The sequence below is a fragment of the Salmo salar genome, chromosome 16 (genome assembly GCF_965601325.2).
Source record: "Salmo salar chromosome 16, fSalSal1, whole genome shotgun sequence".
Lineage (NCBI taxonomy): Eukaryota > Metazoa > Chordata > Actinopteri > Salmoniformes > Salmonidae > Salmo > Salmo salar.
Genome location: NC_138306.1, coordinates 17,169,237 through 17,190,000, shown reverse-complemented (window position 1 = coordinate 17,190,000; position 20,764 = coordinate 17,169,237). Strand labels below are relative to the sequence as shown.

General features: G+C 42.9%; 1 protein-coding gene across 1 annotated transcript in view; it reads left to right on the top strand.

The window, feature by feature from the left end:
* The window catches only part of LOC106573171 (SLIT-ROBO Rho GTPase-activating protein 1), a 158,912-nt gene that overhangs the window by 132,880 nt on the left and 5,268 nt on the right, over positions 1-20,764 (top strand). The window contains 2 exon segments of the mRNA XM_014147891.3: positions 16,863-17,043; positions 18,817-18,960. Coding sequence (XP_014003366.3) covers positions 16,863-17,043; positions 18,817-18,960 — 325 coding nt within the window.

The following is a 20,764-nucleotide window of genomic DNA, read 5'->3' as shown; positions in this document are numbered from 1 at the left end:
TGGAGAGTTCTCAATCGGTTACCTCTTGAACTCCAAACTGGAATGAGGAGTGATGAGGATGAATGATTGTTTCGATGTCAGTTGGTCTATACAACTTCAGACTTTCCAGACTAGCATAATAATACCATCTGTATTGTCCCTGCTTTTTAAATTACTTCACCATGTGTTCATATGATAGGCCTCACTCACACCAGCCTCAGAGACACAAGCAGGCCAGGGAACTATATACTGTACTTTTCAGACAAAGCCCCCCCCCCCCAAAAAAAAAAATTCTAGATGTCTGCTTGCTCTTCCATCTGGTCTATTGGACACGGTCTCGGGGGGGGGGGGGGGGATGAAGTTGGTCTGTTCCAAATCAAACACACTGACTCACCCCCTCAGCAGACTACAAAAGGTTCAGGTGGCCTGAGTAGAAGTCCAGAAACCGGTCGTTTCTCAGGGAAAAGTCACAAAAACCTCATGAAACTTGGTCAATTACGTTTCTAAAATGTTATTTGGAGGGCAGCAACCCCCCCCCCCCCCCCCCGCCTGACATTCTCCAAACTTCCAAACCCGTTTTGTTTCCATGGTAATAATAAACACACACGTTAGTAGCCTAATCATAATAATAGCCATTTATCATCAGTCTGGAGACAGAATTTATACAAGAGCTCCAGGATGGAAATGTAGGCCATAGTTCTCATTACATAGCTTTACTAGCACACCATCTTTCAGTCGGACACATTCATCCACATGTCCATTCTAACTAATGAAGACACCTGGGTCGTGTTCCTTCGGCTTCTAATGGACATGTTCAATAAGAACCACTATTTTTCACTGCAAAACGTTACAAAAAAAACGTTTTCTGTTAAATGCCCTAATGAATGACACCGGATAGTACAGACTAGGGCACGTAGGCTACATCATAGTATTCCATTCTAAAACGAGAACACACATTTGTAGCTATCCATTTGCAAAGCTATTAATTAAGGACAAGCAAACCATATGAACCTAACTCGGGCTACCATCGTTTTTTTGTCCAAATATTGTCTCCCTGTCCGTTTGAGCGGAAGGCCTTTCTGACCCCTATATTATTGTCATTCCCGGTGGGCTCTTCAAGCCCGTTCACAGGCCTTTTGTCCTCAGTTAGTGGCTGAAAATACTTCAGGATCTTACTCAGATTTACAGCCTCATTGTGAATGGTTTGTTTCTTTAGTGTTACCGTATGAAAATGTACAGTTCTGCTGAATGACGTCAATGTTAGATCCTAGCTGTATTCAGGGATTCAACGTTTTTGTAAGTTCTTGTTGAATCAGCCACCTTTGTAATTTGCCAATAAGGGAGAAGGGGGTAGCTGCATCCCAATATGGCGACCAGAGAGTGTGGGTGTGTCTAAAGCACCACGCTCTATGTTCGATGGTTTCGATTGAGCTGTGTTAAAAACATATCTTTTTTTTATTATACCATGGACATCTGTTTCAAATCCAGAGGATGTCTGAATCGTATTTCACTGTTTTACACAAATAATTGTACAATTTCAGTTTTAAAATTGACACTTTTTTGTACTTTTTTGTGATATCCAATTGGTAGTTAGTCTTGTCCCATCACTGTAACTCCCGTACGGACTCGGGAGAGGTGAAGGTCGAGAGCCGTGCGTCATCTGAAACATGACCCTGCCAAGCCGCACTGCTTCTTGTCCCACCGCTTAACCCGGAAGCCAGCCGCACCAATGTGTCGGAGGAAACACCGTACACCTGGTGACCGTGTCAGCATGTATTGCGCCCGGCTCGCCACAGGAGTCGCAAGAGCTCAATGGGACAAGGACATGCCGGCCAAACCCTCCCCTAACCCGGACGACGCTGGGCCAATTGTGCGCCGCCTCATGGGTCTCCCGGTCGCGACACCGTGATACAGCTGCCCAGTGGAAAGCACCTCAGTTTGGCAGGCACGTCGATACCACCCCGGTGCACTAGTCAGTCGCACCGGCTTATCGACCCGTTCTGCAGCCCAATCAGCCACGCAAAAGTCTTCAGTGGCAACAAATGTGCCCAATTAGCTGATTCGCTTCCATACACCCACTCGCCCATACTTCGTTCGCCGTATTGGGCTGCAGCTACCAATACTTGAAATAAGGCCAAGCTCTCTCCTCTTCCCTCCCTCTTTTCCCTTCTTCTTCCCCTCCCCCTCAATCCCTTCCCCTCTTCCCCCTCAATCCCTTCCCCTCTTCCCCCTCAATCCCTTCTCCTCTTCCCCCTCCATCCCTTCTCCTCTTCCCCCTCCATCCCTTCTCCTCTTCCCCCTCCATCCCTTCTCCTCTTCAACGCAAATGTGTCTGTGCTCTTTCCTCAGGATAGAGAGGGAGAGAGAAACTGAATAAGAAAAATAGAGAAAGTCATTCCACGTGTTGGTCTAAGTAGCTGTCCGGATATTCCTTTGGCTGGGAGGCTCAGCCCCCCCCCCGGCATGTGTCAGAGCCCATTTATTCTGATGGACTATACCTGAAGAGGCCACATTTACAGACCTGACACCAGCAACAACCCTCTGTCTGTGCGGTCATGTAAGGCAGAAGAAAATGGTTTACAACCTACTACGTCCCAGACGTATTAGGTTGTAATTTCCCCGTGTCTGGTAACTCTTTCACATGCTACAGACAGAACTCTTTCTTAATGAACCGCATCCCATCAACTCCTGCAACACGTTTCTGGCCGGTAATGACAACGCTGCATAATCTTTATTTAGACGGCCATTTCTCCCTCCCTGTCAATACATTGGTGTACCCTCTTCTGGTAAAACACTATAGGGTCAAAGGTGATTTGTATCTCCGAGTGCTGTTTCATGTCAAACCCTGGTAGCTGAATGTTGGGATAGCCGTGGTTGGAGTAGCGCATTTTCTCTACCCAGCGTAGTATACACTGAAAAGGTCATTACTTTTCCCCTAAGACACACACACACACACACACACACACACACACACGTCTCTGATCAGCATGGTGTGTCCTGTTCTGTAGCCATGCTGTAGCCATAAATAAACAGGACAGATTTATGTTTGTCTGGAGAGCGAGGGACCGAGAGAGAGTGGATTCATTGGGGCCTGCCTGGCTGCTGTTTTTCTGTCTCTTGCGTTATTGATTGTAGCCATATCTCACTCCCAAGGTTGCAGTCCCTATTGGCATGCATGCACATGAACACTGAGCAGAGCAAGCCATGGGACTGCTCCACCTGGGGTGTAACGGCATCCTACCCTGTACGGCTGTTCATCTCAGCGTGTAAACATATCTGGAGTAGGGCTGTAAAACAATTCAAATAATTGAGTAAATGGCATTAGTTAATTGCGATTAATCACCATTTTTGAATTTGTGCAAATTTGGCCCTGAAGAAAGATTTTTCCATTTAAAAAGCAGTGCATTGAGTTACAGGCATACTATGCTTTGATTGTAAGGGACGGAAACACAATTATCTACATCAGAATGGTTTAATAGCATTTTCACCATAAACAACACAAAAGTCTGACATAGCTACAGCAATAAATGCTCCCAATGTTTCAGTAGTCCTACTCCCTCTTATCAATGTTTCAGTAGTCCTACTCCCTCTTATCAATGTTTCAGTAGTCCTACTTCCTCTTATCAGTGTTTCAGTAGTCCTACTCCCTCTTACCAATGTTCTTGAAGTTTAACACTTGCACACAGCTCTCTCTCTCGCTCTCTCTCACTCACACAGCTTTAATTGCTGTTAAAGCTTCAGACATTCTAAATGAATGTGACTATAGGAAAAAAAAGAACTGATTCTATGGATACAAATAGCTTTTAAACTTGTCCAACAATGTTATGAAAACACAGTAACCGCCAATTCTGTTCAGATAACTTTACACACATAGGCCTACTCCCTCCCTCCCTCCCTCCCTCCCTCCCTCCCTCCCACACCTTCTCTGTCTCCCTCCCTCCCTCCCTCCCTTACCCTCTCCTCCCTTACCCTCTCCCTCCCTCCCAGACCCTCTCCTCCCTTACCCTCTCTTTCTCTCCCTCCCTCCCACACCCTCTCCTCCCTTACCCTCTCCCTCCCTCCCAGACCCTCTCCTCCCTTACCCTCTCCCTCTCTTTCTCCCCCCCGCACCTCCCCCCACGCACCCTCTCTTTCTCCCCCCCACACACACCCTCTTTCTCCCCCCCACGCACACCCTCTTTCTCCCCTCCACGCACACCCTCTTTCTCCCCCCCACGCACACCCTCTTTCCCCCCCCCAAGCACACCCTCTCTTTCTCCCCCGCACACCCTCTCCCTCCCACACACACACTCTCTCTCTCTCTCCCCCCCCCACTCCCATTGACTATGATATTGATTACTGCATTGTTGGGAAAGAGGAAGTAAGAAGGGCATTTCACTGTACTAGTGCTTGTGACAATAAAAACGTGAAACTTGAAACACACATCCTCTCACATACACACTTATAGCTATGGAGAGAAAGAAAGACATGGAGAAAGAGACGTCCTGTATTGATCTCAGAGCTGTCATCTTTATTAAATCAGACAGACTAAATTCCTGCTTGTCACATCTCATTGACTCCACAACACGCCTGTCATTCCCCAGGGGGGAGACGGAGAGGGGGAGAGAACCGAGATACATGTGGAATCACTGTCCTCGCTCCACTGCTTCCCTCCCCAGGATGCTCACCAGGGAATGGTACTGAGTTGTTCCTGTTAAAAGAATATCATGGTGTCTTTTCACACATGCTCAGGTTTCTGCTATCTCAGCTCTATGGTGCTTCTCTAGTGACATTCTTCCTATTGATGAAGCTGTGCAGAGGAGCAGTAAAAGTGAATTTCAGCGTCCAGGGACCCCCTGTCTGGTTTAATGGGTTCTGGTGGTTGGATGTTCTGGGGGGTGGATGGTGGATGGCATTAGTTAGAGGGGGGATAAAAGAATATGAGCTATTTTTAGCTCCGTTTGTTTCATTGCTGTGTTGTCATTGGTCAGGAGCTTGGCATGGATCTCCTAAGAGGAGCAGTGTTTTCCATACCAGTGTTTTTCCACTTTATTAACTAGGCTCCTTTTTATTTAAATGTTTAAATTAGCTAGGTTCATATAGCCTTCTCCCTCTAGAATGAAAGATATGCATCTTCTAGTGATTTATTGATAGGAGAGGTCAGTGTCAAAGGCAGTGATGACAGGGGAAACACTGCTGGTTTGTCAGTCTGTTGTCTGTCCCGCCTCTCGGTAGGCTACCTGTGTTATGTTTGTGCATTGTGGTTGGCTGCGGTCTAATTTCTTTTCACGGAGGAGGGAGACCATGATGCTTCTTCATTTGTTTTCTGTGAGTGAATTTACATGTACCTTGTAAGTGGTAACGATGAGTTGAAATCCACGAAAGTATTGTTTTGTGGCTTTTTTTTATTTATTTTTTAACCAGTGTTTTATATGCCTTTCGCCAGACTTGGAGTTGGGGGGCATAGGCTATTTACTGTTCTTTGATTGACGACGAACAGCTTGTGTTGACTTGTTTAACGGTTCCCAAACTGTGGGCAGGGTACACGAGGTGCCTTAACCTCTCTGGGATATGTGGGACGCGTCCTAGCTCGACAACAGCCAGTGAAATTGCAGGGCGCCAAATTCAAAACAACAGAAATATCATAATTAAAATTCCTCAAACATACAAGTATTATACACCATTTTAAAGATAAACTTCTTGTTAGTCCAGCCACTGTGTCTGATTTCAAAAAGGCTTTACAGTGAATCCCTTTGGCCCAGCAGTCTAGGGGGGGGATGGATACGAGACCCGTAACATAAATCATGCAAATTATATAATAGTGATAAAGAACCAAAAACCACAGACAACTGAAATCTACCGTCAAACTCAAAAGGTTTATTTTAAACACACGGTAAAGGGGTGTGAGAAAAGGGGCTGAGCTGGACCCAAGCAAAGAAACAATAATCAAAAACACCCCTAAGCTAGACTAGTGTATTTCCATAACAGCTAGCTAACTAACCAAAAATACAGTGGGTGGTCCGCCCAGTTCTAACTAGGGTACTTAGACAAAGTTTTCCTACGGGTAATGTATGCCCATGGGCGACTTGTCTTAGTACCTCCTTTTCCCACCAAACAGTCAACACTTTAACAAAATAATACTCACAGGTGGGATGGACAAAGTGACATGTAGTTGCAAAACAAAAGAGATCAATACAGAGATGTAGAGCTAGGGACACAGAGAGAGAGATGGGACACAGAGAGAGAGAGATGGGACACAGCGAGAGAGATGGGACACAGCGCGATTGAGAGAATGAACACAAAGATTGATCTGGGGAGAAAACAACTGACTGGGTTTTTAAACCAAGGGAAAGGGGCTGTGATAGGTTGAGGGAAAAGGAGCAGGTGTCTTCTGTTTGAGGACTGATTGGTGACTGATTGGGGAGTGATTGTCACCTGTGAGAAGGAGAAGGAGAGCAAAGAAATACAAATACAGGATATACACTACCTGTATCCGTAACAATACCATACGATTATGTTAGGTCAGCGCCTAGTCACAAAAAAACATACAGCCATTTTCCAGCCAAAGAGAGGAGTCACAAAAAGCAGAAATAGAGATACAATTAATCACTAACCTTTGATGTTCTTCATCAGATGGCACTCATAGAACTTCATGTTACACAATACATGTATGTTTTGTTCGATAAAGTTCATATTTATATCCAAAAATCTCAGTTTACATTGGCGCGTTATGTTCAGTAATGTTTTGCCCACAAAACATCCGGTGATTTTGCAGAGAGCCACATCAATTTACAGAAATACTCATCATAAACTTAGCCTCTCTAGGGTATGTGGGACGAAATCGTCCCACCTACTCAACAGCCAGTGGAATCCCGTGGCACGATATTCAAATACCTTAGAAATGCTATTACTTCAATTTCTCAAACATATGACTATTTTACACCATTTTAAAGACAAGACTCTCGTTAATCTAACCACACTGTCCGATTTCAAAAAGGCTTTACAACGAAAACAAAACATTAGATTATGTCAGCAGAGTACCCAGCCAGAAATAATCAGACACCCATTTTTCAAGCTAGCATATAATGTCACAAAAACCAAAACCACAGCTAAATGCAGCACTAACCTTTGATGATCTTCATCAGATGACACTCCTAGGACATTATGTTATACAATACATGCATGTTTTGTTCAATCAAGTTCATATTTATATAAAAAACCAGCTTTTTACATTAGCATGTGACGTTCAGAACTAGCATACTCACGTTCACAAAAAACGTTCACAAAAACATAACAGTTATTTTAAGAATTATAGATACAGAACTCCTTTATGCAATCGCGGTGTCCGATTTTAAAATAGCTTTTCGGCAAAAGCACATTTTGCAATATTCTGAGTAGATAGCTCGCCATCACGGGCTAGCTATTTTGACACCCACCAAGTTTGGCACTCACCAAACTCAGATTTACTATAAGAAAAATTGGATTACCTTTGCTGTTCTTCGTCAGAATGCACTCCCAGGACTTCTACTTCATCCACAAATGTTGTTTTGGTTCAAAATAATCCATAGTTATGTTCAAATATCCTCTGTTTTGTTCTTGCGTTCAAGACACTATGCGAACGGTGACGCGCGGATGCGTATCGTGACAGAAAAATTCGAAATATTCCATTACCGTACTTCGAAGCATGTCAAACGCTGTTTAAAATAAATTTTTATGGGATTTTTCTCGTAAAAAAGCGATAATATTCCGACCGGGAAACCCTGTTTTCGTTCAGACTCAAAATCTAAAATGGACTCTTCACGTGCACGCGCGCACCCGTCTCATTGTTCTCAGATCGACCACTTACCAAATGCGCTACTGTTTTTCAGCCTGGGGCTGCAAAGTCATCATTCAACGTTCTGGCGCCTTCTGAAAGCCTATGGGAGCCTTAGGAAGTGTCACGTTACAGCAGAGATCCTTTGTTTTCAATAAAGAGAGTGTAGAAGGCCAAGAAATGGTCAGAGAGGGCACTTCCTGTACAGAATCTTCTCAGGTTTTTGCCTGCCATATGAGTTCTGTAATACTCACAGACACCATTCAAACTGTTTTAGAAACGTTAGGGTATTTTCTATCCAAATCAAACAATTATATGCATATTCTAGTTTCTGGGCAGTAGTAATAACCAGATTAAATCGGGTACGTTTTTTTATCCGGACGTGAAAATACTGCCCCCTACCCTAGAGAGGTTACATGAAAGATACAAGTGTTATGCATAGGATTATAGATAAACTTCTCCTTAATGCAACCGCTGTGTCAGATTTCAAAAAAGCTTTACCGTGAAAGCACACCATGTGATAATCTAAGTACAGAGCTCAGCCACCAAAACAAGCCATACAGATACCCGCCATGTTGTGGAGTCAACAAAAGTCAGAAATAGTGTTATAAATATTCACTTACCTTTGATGATCTTCATCAAAATGCACTCCCAGGAATCCCAGTTCCACAATAAATGTTTGTTTTGTTCGATAAAGTTCATCTTTATGTCCCAATACCTCCTTTTTGTTCGCGCATTTAGTTCACTAATCCAAATGTACAAGGTGCAGGCACTAAGTCCAGACAAAGTCAAAAAAGTTCCGTTACAGTTCGTAGAAACATGTCAAACGATGTATATAATCAATCTTTAGGATGTTTTTATCATAAATCTTCAATAATATTCAAACCGGACAGTTCCTTTGTCTTTAGAAAGGAAAGGGAACGGAGCTCGCGCTCACGGCCGCGCGCGGATCAACAACTAAAGGCTTTCAGCTGAGGCAGTTACTGTGACTGGTCTTATTCGCTTCCCTTTCACAATAGAAGCCTGAAACAACGTTCTAAAGACTGTTGACATCTAGTGGAAGCCTTAGGAAGTGCAATCTGACCAAATTTACACTGTATATTGGATAGGCAATTACTTGAAAAACTACAAACCTCAGATTTCCCACTTCCTGGTTGGATTTTTCTCAGGTTTTTCACCTGCCACATTCTGTTATACTCACAGACATCATTCAAACAGTTTTAGAAACTTCAGAGTGTTTTCTATCCAAATCTACTAATAATATGCATATCCTAGCTTCTGGGCCTGAGTAGCAGGCAGTTTACTCTGGGCACGCTTTTCATCCGGAAGTGAAAATACTACCCCCTATCCCAAAGAAGTTAAGAAACTCAGTCCGGCTTTCAACTTACTCTTGAAAGTTGTAATTGTTGAATGCACAAGGTACAATTTCGAAATTGGGTAGTACATCATCAGTTTCTCTTGTCTTGTTAGTCATTGCATACCTTAGAGAGCTATTTATAACTTGTAAGTCTCACGTCCTGGCCATGGTAAGCTGGTATTTTCTATGGTAGAGTAGGTCAGGGCGTGACGGGGGTTTTCTAGTTTAGTTTTTTCTATGTTGTATTCTAGTTTTGTATTTCTATGTTGGGTTGTTCTAGTTTTTGTATTTCTATGTTGGGCTTTGTTTGAGATGATCTCCAATTAGAGGCAGCTGGTCATCGTTGTCTCTAATTGGAGGTCATATTTAAGTTGGTGTTTGTCCCACCTGGGTTTGTGGGAGATTCATTTTGAGTAGTGTATGTTTCACCTCTGCGTCACGGTTTGTTGTTTTTGTTAGTTCAGTTTATTGTTTATGGATTGCATAGTTTCACAGTGTTAATAAAATGTGGAAAGACACGCTGCACTTTGGTCCGCTTCTCCTTTCGACAACCATGACATTAAGAAATGTCCAGATCAACTAGCCGATGTCAGCCAACATTTTTTAGCTAGGTTTTTTAGCCCATAGATTGTTGTAATGTTTGAATCACTCAAATATGACATGAATACACATTAGACATGACAAAAAGTATAGAATTGCAGGAAATGGGCTAGACAACTACTTTGCTATTCATAAATCATACACAAATCAAATCAATACTTTTGGTCCCATAAAATTTGTTGGGGCTATGTACAAAAAGTGCTGTAATTTCTAAACTGTCCACTGAATATGGATGAAAATACCCTCAATTAAAGCGGAAAGTCTGCATTTTAACCTCCTACACATTGTTTGATTTCAAATCCAGACTTTTGGAGCAGAGAGCCAAAATAATAAAAAAATGCTTCACTGTCCCAATAATTGTGGAGGGCACTGTATATGGCATCATTAAAGATATTGATATAGGCCTACTGATTCAATTAAAGTGTTGACAATGGAGTAGTCAACTGTTGTTTTCTGTGTAGCAAAGCCCATGTTTAACACCTGCTTTGTTCTTCAATCATACCTGTATGTCTATTCATGGGAGCTTGACTTTGTATAAAAATGGTGGCGCACAATCTTGCGGGGGGTCCGGGGATCCTCCCCCTGTACATTTTAAAATACATTTTCCTGCAATTCTATATTGTTTCTCAACAGGGAATCCATGTTTACTTGACAGAACACAACCTTTTTCTTAGGGTTTTGCCACAATAAACAAATGACAAAGTAACACATTTGTTTCCTTATAGCAGCAGAGACCATAAAATACAGAATTTGAAGAACAATTCAAATCGTGCAGTAAAAAAAAAGAAAAATAATAATTGTGGTCACCCGTGAGTCTAAATTCTTTAACGTGTATTTTTCCATATATAGACAAATCCTATGTGTTTTAATCAACTACATGCACTGAACGTGTCTGATGCTTTAAGCACACTGATTGATTAAATAAGACACACAAATGACTAGAGGGAGCACGACTGCAATTAATTTGATTGTGCTGGGCTGTGTAAAAAGACAAATGACAGCGAGTGACTGTGAGTAACATCCATTGTCTCTCTCTTCTCCCTGCTACAGCGACCACCACAGAACATCAACAGTGTTTATCGCACTGTCTGTGTGTTGCTGAAGCTGCAACATAATTAGCCGTTTCTGACTGAAAAGTTCTGTTACCGAAATCCCTAATTAGTTCAGGAAAAACATTCCCTCTTCCCTTAACTCTTTACGTGACACATGTATGCATCGCATGCATGTGACCAATAAGGCCTGACCTATAGCATATCATAAACACAACAATAAATGAGTTATAACAAACTCCAAACACCATAACACATGTGACCGCAAAATGGATGCAGAGGACGTGACAAATAAACTCGAAACGGGAACTGGTTGCTCAGGCGTTAAAGGGGAAGTCAAATCGGTGGAATAAATTTGATTGTGGAAAATACTGGAGATAAAGAAGGGGTGGTAAGGAGCAAGCTCTGCATGCATATGTGTGCCAAACAGGTACTGTTTTTCTGACCGTTTGGAACAATGTAAACAACCCAAAATAAATGATAAGCGTACCAGAGAGTCTGATGTAAGGGTGTTTTTTTGTGTGTATTTTTTGTAGCGCCTTTCTTACAGCAAACACTAAAAACTGCTGCATGCATTTGTGAATACAATTGCTGAAATGGAACGATTTATTACGCTAATTATTCAAGGACCACTATTTTATTTTACAACTAAAATGCTTGATTGTATTTTAAATTAGGAATGACTCGTATTCTGTGTGATGACATGAATGAAATGAATGAATGATTGATTGATACAGTAGCCTATATAAGTATTTAAACATAGGCCTAAGTAAGACTAAACAGGATGTTCTCTTAAGCCTACAGCTCGACGGTGGTTAGACAAGGCTGCTATACTAAGCCTACTAATGATGATGGCATTACTTATTATTATTATTATTATTATTATAATGATGGTCATTACAGTAATAATAACAATAAGAAGGAGATCAATAATAATAATTTTCCTGACAATTTGGCACAGTGTAAACAACACTAAATCAATTATAAGTAATACCAGAGAGGCTGTTCAAACAAAGAAAAACAAGTGTGAAGCCTTCATTACAGCATAGCAAAGATTAAAAACAGCCTAATTTGTGAAATTGTTTATCCGACATGTTGTGGTTGCGTGAGGCTTGGTGCTTTTGGAATCATTAGGCTATTAAACAAACACTTAAATAGGCAACAGAAGCAGGATGTCTTACTTCTGTTGATCTGTGCACGACCGGCTTGATTTGGTCTTATGTAGCAACATTTGAAATTGTGTTTTTTACATTGGATTAAAGTAGAGACTCTAGAAAATGGTATGTGATACACTACAGTTGAGGAGTAATGGGAAAGTAATTCTGCTTTGAAAGTTGATAAACTTGTATCCTCACTTTTGAGAAAATGGCCTTTGAATGTTTTGGTATCTAGTGAAGAGCTCTTTGTCTACACTCATTCGGCATCGTTCACACCCTCTTAAGCTTTAGCCCCACCCATCTCTTTAAGGGTTGATCCGAGTGTTCGGTCCTAACAACAGGAGTCAAACACCCAAGCTAATTGGCTAGCTTGCTAGCTACTTCCAGACACAAATGAGACAACATCTCACTCTGACCATTTTATTCACCCTAGCAGAGCTGGTTAGGCTGTTTTTATGTTATCCAGAGCACTGGTGGCTGCAACTGTGCTCCTGGCAACAATTTGAATTACGTTTTTTTGCCAAAGCTTACTGACACCGGCCAAATTCAACGGGTGTTGAGCGTTTTGTAAATTTGTCAGTAATTCTACGCCAGAGCAAATTTACCAGTTAGGTCTATCAACAGCTGTCACAGTGACCTCATGAGCATTCTATTGAAATGGATACTTGCATATTGGAGTCTTTTGTTAAGACATGTAGCTAGCTAGCTAAACAATTAAACATAATTCCAACTCATGACGTTACTACCCTGCATGAATTTTCAGGTAGCTAACCAACCTGGTTTAATGTTAGCTAGCTAACATTAGGCTATAACTAACAAAGCAAATGGCTCTGAAATATGAATAATATTACTACACAGATCATACACGTAACGTTAGCTAGCTAACAGTACACTTTAACTTGAAATGAAACGACTTTCTGACAAAATTAGAAACGTGTAATAATTGAACATGGATGGACCATTCTCCCTCTGTCATGGATGCCATGGTTGCCCTTATTTTGAAGATTTAATCCGGAGACAGGTGTTTTCTCCATCTCTTTAGCTATTATACTCTAATTCCACTGATTTCAAAACTCGGTCCACCAGAAAGTGGAGAGCAACACTTATGCAGTTCTACTACGCAATATATATATTTTTAAACCGCATTAGACAGGATTACCTACATATACTGACCAGCTCAAATGGACAGAAGCGTGCTACATGGCAGACCAATCCGAACTCATCTCTCGGCATGTCCAGCCCACTCATTATCTCAGCCAATCATGGCTAGTGGGAAGGTTGCCACTTTTTCTGTGGCTAAATTACCTAGGCTCGTAATTTAACCTGTTATGGCTAGGGGGCAGTATTTTCACGGCCGGATAAAAAACGTACCCGATTTAATCTGATTATTACTCCTGCCCAGAAACTAGAATATGCATATAATTATTAGCTTTGGATAGAAAACACTCCAAAGTTTCTAAAACTGTTTGAATGGTGTCTGTGAGTATAACAGAACTCATTTGGCAGGCCAAAACCTGAGAAGATTCCATGCAGGAAGTGCCCTGTCTGACAATTTCTTGCCCTTCTTGATTACCTCTATCCAATACAGGGGATCTCTGCTGTTACGTGACACTTCCTACGGCTCCCATGGGCTCTCAGAAGGCGGCAAAAAGCTGAATCGTGGCTTTGCAGGCTCTGGCTGAAAAAAAGTAACGCGTTTGGATAGTGGCTGATCACAGTACTGTGAGACTCAGGCTCGTGCCCGAGTCGACCCCATGCTTTATTTTCTTTCGTCTTTTTACCTAAACGCAGATTCCCGGTCGGAATCTTATCGCTTTTTTACGAGAAAAATGGCATAAAAATAGATTTTAAACAGCGGTTGACATGCTTCGAAGTACGGTAATGGAATATTTAGAAATCTTTTGTCACGAAATGCGCCATGCTCGTGACCCTTATTTACACTTCGGATAGTGTCTTGAACGCACAAACAAAATGCCGCTATTTGGATATAACAATGGATTATTTTGAACCAAACCAACATTTGTTATTGAAGTAGCAGTCCTGGGAGTGCATTCTGACGAAGAACACCAAAAGTAATCAAACTTTTCTAATAGTAAATCGGAGTTTGGTCAGGGCTAAAATAGGTGGGTGTCTAAATAGCTAGCCGTGATGGCTGGGCTATCTACTCAGAATATTGCAAAATGTGCTTTCACCGAAAAGCTATTTTAAAATCGGACACCTCGATTGCACAAAGGAGTTCTGTATCTATAATTCTTAAAATAATTGTTATGTTTTTTGTGAACGTTTATCGTGAGTAATTTAGTAAATTCACCAGAGGTTTGCGGGGTGTATGCTAGTTCTGAACATCACATGCTAATGTAAAAAGCTGTTTTTTGATATAAATATGAACTTGATTGAACAAAACATGCATGTATTGTATAACATAATGTCCTAGGTGTGTCATCTGATGAAGATCATCAAAGGTTAGTGCTGCATTTAGCTGAGGTTTTGTTTTTTGTGACATTATATGCTAGCTTGAAAAATGGGTGTCTGATTATTTCTGGCTGGGTACTCTGCTGACATAATCTAATGTTTTGCTTTCGCTGTAAAGCCTTTTTGAAATCGGACAGTGTGGTTAGATAAAGGAGAGTCTTGTCTTTAAAATGCTGTAAAATAGTCATATGTTTGAAAAATGGAAGTTTTTGTATTTTTGAGGAATTTGTAATTCGCGCCACGCCTATCATTGGATATTGGAGCAGGTGTTCCGCTAGCGGAACGTCTAGATGTAAGAGGTTAACAATTTTATTCATATTTACATTTGGCATACACGTTTGTTATTAAGGCACATGAAAGTTCACATGTTCCAGAAGGCATTTCTGCCAAAAAACGCATTTGATAAAAAAAAGAAAAAAGGTTTACGTTCAAATGGCTCTCCTGTGAAGTAGTGATGCTCTACATACGCCTAGTTTCCTGAAACGAGTCACTATATATGGATGATTTATAAAGCCAGGCACATTTAATAGTTAGGCTATTGATTATAGACCTAATTACGTTGGCGTTTCCTCACTTTTTATAGACAATTGAGGCAAGGGCTGTTTTCTCATCTCCTAACCCCGCTACTGCCTTCGCCGCATTGTTCTCAACACCAATCTGCTGGTTAACTTTGCTATTATGCGCACAGCAACATGGTCTAAGGAAAGGCACCAATTCAACAGCGCACTGATGTTTCAGAACCGCGGACAGCGACCGCTATCAGACATGGGAGGAAGCTCATTTGTTATCAAATAATGTGTTATTAGTGTTGCACCATTGGCTTTAACCATATACAATTTCAGTAGCACATGCCTTAGTGATGGACTGTTCCATCCCCACGGCCTCCACAATGGATGAGTCCACTCAGACAGTCGGGAATCAGACAGGTCTCTTGTACATCATGATAAAAAAAATGTTTTGCTACTGCTCAAGACTTTTGACCAAGCAGTTGACTAAATGGGGTCAGCCCTACTTGAATCTCAAGAGAAGACAGGTTTAATATTAAAGGTTATCGTACTCGGAAAATAGTTCCGATCATATAGGCCTAGACGATATCCAAAACAACTAACACCCTGAATTGATACATTTTCTGTTATTTTATGTCTCGACTAAATGTTACCGCTAGTCAGTGCCACTGCTGATTTTACCAATCTGTGAGGTAAAGTCGTTAAAGTATTCAATCATTTAGCTGTGTATTTCGGATGGAATCTACGCATTAGAATGTACCAGAGAATGCCACCAAAATAGAGCTTGTTCTGCATTTTATATGATGACAGTGTTTCTATTGGGTTGACCTTAAAATTGACCTCTTGGACATCCCATGCCAAATCTCCATAGATATGTGTGATAGCTTGTAGTTTGGATACATACTCTCTGGTGTGTAGTAGTTTAACCTCAGTACTGAGTAGAGTAGATGTCCCTGCACTAAGCACTATAAATATCCCTGTTCAGGGCCTTTAGGGCCTGTTGTCCTGGGTCCTCTGTGTTTAGCTCGGTTGTTATTGACACGGACTAAAATAGGCTGACTGCTACCCTCAATCATAGGTCAACAATACCATACCAATTTGTGACATAATTCAGACATACATAATCGTGACATACATACTACATAATACTGACGTACACTGAGCGTACAAAACGTATCTAATATTGAGTTGCACCCCCCCTTTTGCCCTCAGAACAGCCTCAATTCGTCAGAGCATGGACTCTGAAAGGGGTTGAAATCCTTGGTAAGGGATTCTGGTCCATGTTGACTCCAATGCTTCCCACAGTTGTGTCAAGTTGGCTGGATGTCCTTTGGGTGGTGGACCTTTCTTGACATACACACAGAAAGCTGTTGAGTGTGAAAAACCCAGCAGCATTGCAGTTCTTAACATACTCAAACCTCTGTGCCTTGCTCCCGTGTGTCGCAGCGGTCAAAGGCACTGCATCTCAGTGCAAGAGGCGTCACTACAGTCCCTGGTTCGAATCCAGGCCATATCTCATCCGGCCGTGATTGGGAGTCCCATAGGGCGGTGCACAATTAGCCCAGCGTTGCCCGGGTTTGGCCGGGGTAGGCCGTCATTGTAAAGAAGAATTTGTTCTTAACTGGCTTGCTTAGTTAAATAAAGGTTAAATAAATAAATAAATACAAAAATACTACCATACCCCGTTCAAAGGCACTGAAGTATTTTGTCACCCATGTCTCAAGGCTTAAAAATTCTTCTTTAACCTGTCTCCTCCCCTTCCTTAACACTGATTTGAAGTGGATTTAACAAGTGATATGGAAAGCGCAGCTGTTCCTAATGTTTTGTACGCTCAGTGTACAATTGCCAGAATGATTTACAATCTCTGTGATGACGAAGTTTCCTCATGTACTTTATCAGCCGTTAGTTTGACACACCTGATCGTGTGCTCCTCCTCCTCGTCTCCTGCAGAAGGCGAGCCCATCGAAGCGATCGCCAAGTTTGACTACGTGGGGCGCTCGGCCCGCGAGTTGTCCTTCAAGAAGGGCGCCTCCCTGCTGCTGTACCAGCGGGCATCGGACGACTGGTGGGAGGGACGGCACAACGGCATCGACGGCCTGGTGCCTCACCAGTACATTGTGGTGCAGGACATGTGAGTATGCAGCCCATAGAGACAAACACACAGCTTCTAGAGCTACTATCACATACGATATGTTATGCTCATGTTCTTATTCAATTTCAGACATCAATGGACTGGTATTATCCATCAATCTGGTGACATGACAATGTGTTGAATTAAATCTATTATTTTTCAAAGACGTTACAATCCAGACAAGCAGTTTTGCACAGGAATTGTTAGTGGGGCAGGATTTGTAGTTGCACAGCAACAGTAGTACGATATGTCTCCATCCTTGAAGTCTAGACTCCTACTCCCTTACCAATACGTTAGACTGTCGATTAGCGACTCTTGTATGCAGTAAATGTGTCTACATTCTTGAAGAGGACTCCTCAGTACAGCAGTACAACCACCCTCCTGCATAACTGACCAATCAGTTAATCAATCAATCACATTGTACCACGTTTTGTATTGTATTTTCACTCTTAAAACAGAGGAAACCCAACCTCCCTTTATCCCATTTAGGGTCCTTTTTCATAGTGAAAGTGCCGTCACCCGTCCATATTTAATGTTCTCCCTCTGGATGAATCACTGTGCTATCCTCCCTGACACTCACTTTGATGGGCCTTGGCCAAGGCTCTGGGGCTGTGTAAAGCAGGGCCCTGGGCTGCAGGCTGGGGGCCTCCGTCCGTCTTTCCCAGGTGTCCTCTAGGGGTCCTTAACTGCCCCGTCTGTCATCCTCATCCCCCCCTTGACCACCTGGAGCACCTCTCCGCCCCGGGAACCGTCCCTTCGCCCCAGCAACAGTCGCTGCCTAATGGGATGGATGTAAATCCTCATTAAGAGGGCGAGACGGCCCGCGAACCGGCTGTTTTAAAACTCCCCTCCTCCCTCAGTGCTGCGGGTCCTTTTCCAGCTGTCCCTCTGATGGCTGTTTTCTTAGTTAATGGAACGGCCCAGAGAACTTACTGCCATGTGTCCCGTAACATAGCATAATGTACTAGAGTGGTGCGGGGGGAGGGGGGGCTTTCAGGGCACACGGCCCCATCAAAGGGCCCAGAATAAAGTGATGTCTGGGAGATATCTCGCCCTTTCTCTGTCTCTGTTTGGCAGCCAGGGTCTCCTCTTTCAGAGCTGCGCTGTGGGGCCAGGGGAACTCTAAAGGCATGACTGAGCAAATTCACAGCATGGTGTGTACTGTCTGAGCACTTGGTTGAAATACAGCAAGATGAAGCTTTGCGTATCAGATGGCTGGGCCACGGTCATCCTTCTTGTGATACGTGCACTGCAGCGTGCGTGGTTTATCAGCCAGTCCATTAGTCACCGCTCCACCAGACTCTGTGGCTAGTAAGCAGGTCTGATTGCTGCCACCTGACAGGAACGGGCACCAACTGTAGTGTCTGCAGCTAGCACTCAGCTCCGCTCAGTCACACAGGCAGCCCACTGAGATAAACCAGACAGCTGGCACTGGTCAAGCTGCCTGGCAGTCCTGGACACACCATGACTAATGGCATGCTAATAGATGCAGGCCTATGAGTCAACATGAGCCTGGAGGAGAAGCTAGTTAGGAATGATTGACTGAGCTCCTTTGTAGCTCAGTTGGGTAGAGCATGGCACTTGTAACACCAGGGTTAAGTCGCTTTGGATGAAAGTGTCTGCCAAATGTGTTTTATTATTATTATTGACTCACAACACTGTGGTCAAAAGTTTTACACTTCTAAGCTTTTGTTGGATAAAAAAATAATATATATATTGTTTTTTTGTTGTCTTTTGTGTGTGTGTGTGTGTGTGTGTGTGTGTGTGTTACAGGGACGATAATTTCTCGGACACACTAAGTCAGAAAGCTGACAGTGAGGCCAGCAGCGGTCATGGAGCTGAGGACAAAGACATGTGTTCAGGCAAAGACACGGGCTCCCCTACAGACACCAGGATCTCTGATACCTACATTGGCAGGTGAGTTCCACCACATCTCACCTCTACCTCATGTAGTGAGGGTGTATTTATTCAACGGATGAAAACGGACTGAAACATGGGGGGGGGGGGGGCTACTTGGACGCGCATTTCTATTTTCCGTTACGTTTTATGCTGCTTGCCCGCCTGCCACACACACACTAGACTACCGGGGACGGCAACCCTTGTGTGACCCCCCCAGCACACCTTGACGTCTCACTGTGGTATCCTCTCAAGCATTTAGCTAATGAAAGATGGCCAAGCCAAAAACTGCCTGACTGATGGGACGGGTCCGCCAGGGCTCTGGCTCGGACTACCACCAGCACCACCACACCCTCTTCTGACTCCACTGTACTGCCTGTGGGCAACTAGAGTTTAAAAGGCAAAAGTGGCACATAAAATGTAAAAATATCAACTTTCTGTGGAATGTAAACATTTTGTATGGAGATGAATCTATGAGTTCCAATGAAGGAAAAGACGTTCTGCATACCTGGCTTTACTTCTGGTTACGACTGAGGGGGTATTGGAGTAAGTCAGATCAGAATGACCAGATGCTTCCACACTGCTAAACCTGGGCCCATGTTCACAAACGGTCTAGGAAAGTAGAGCTTGCCTTTTTAGAAAGATATTATGTGGACAGAGGGACCTGATTCTAGATCAGCACTCCTACTGCTCTAAGAGAATGTTTGAATACGGGCCCTGTTTCCCTGGCCTGTCCCGCTCCCACCTACACTCTCGGCGTAATGGCCAATAGAGTTCTCGTTAATGATGAATTGTCCCAGTCAGTGGGTCATTTCAGTTTTGTAATGAGTCGGCTTTAGGGAGTATGTTGTAAATACATTAGAAGGGTTTATTTAATAGTGGTGCTTGGTCATTCTCAGAGCAGTCCAGGGCTGATACACACTCACTCTCCTGGCGTATCTTTTTGGCAGGGACTATGTTGGCTTCTGGGAGAGCTCTAGTATTCCGTATTTTTTCTTCCATTCATTGCTGCATCCTAATTTGTGTGGCGGTGTAGGCGACCTTGGAAAATCTATCACTGGCATCAGCCCAAATACAAGTTAAGATACTGTTTTATTAAAGGGCTTGCTCACTTGTCTCTCTGCTGGAGAGAATGTTGATGAATCACACTGTGTTTTGTAGTATCTTAGCTATGTGTTCCATTCTGCAGATTCAGAGCCTCAGTCTCCTTCTCCAATCATGTTCCATAGTCATTTCCTGTCTCTCTTCCCCCCCCCCACACCCACTCCCAATTCCCATGCCGTGTCCAAGTTGTTATCCCCTCCCTCGCTCCTCCTGGCAGCCCTCCATTTTCTCTCGCTCCCCTCTCTCTCTCTTTCGCTCTCTCCACTGTTCTATGTAGACATGGCTCGGCACTGTTGAATCATTCATATCTTTGGCTTTATTTAGACATCTACTCCCACTGTTCGCGATCAACAATGATGCACTCACTAGCTAGTCGAAAGCCCTGAAGTGCCTGGTATGTTGTCAGGAGATTTACATCATTTCTGTTATACAACTGTATTAATTACAGCATAGAATTGTAGTCAGCCAGACAACATTATTGTATTATCTGGTTTGCGTTTGTATGACATCATCAATAGGATGGGAAAGAATGCCGTCATATCAGTGAACCGTTGTCTCTGTATTGTGTTGATAGACAGGAATGCATTTCATTTACTCTAGAATATTGGATGAATAGCTAGTGTATAATATGGTTTATAAGTACACAATGACTGTCTATGGGTTGTACTTGTAGCAGTTATCTTCCTTCCTGTAAGCCTGTTCATAGATTAAGTGTTGTGGT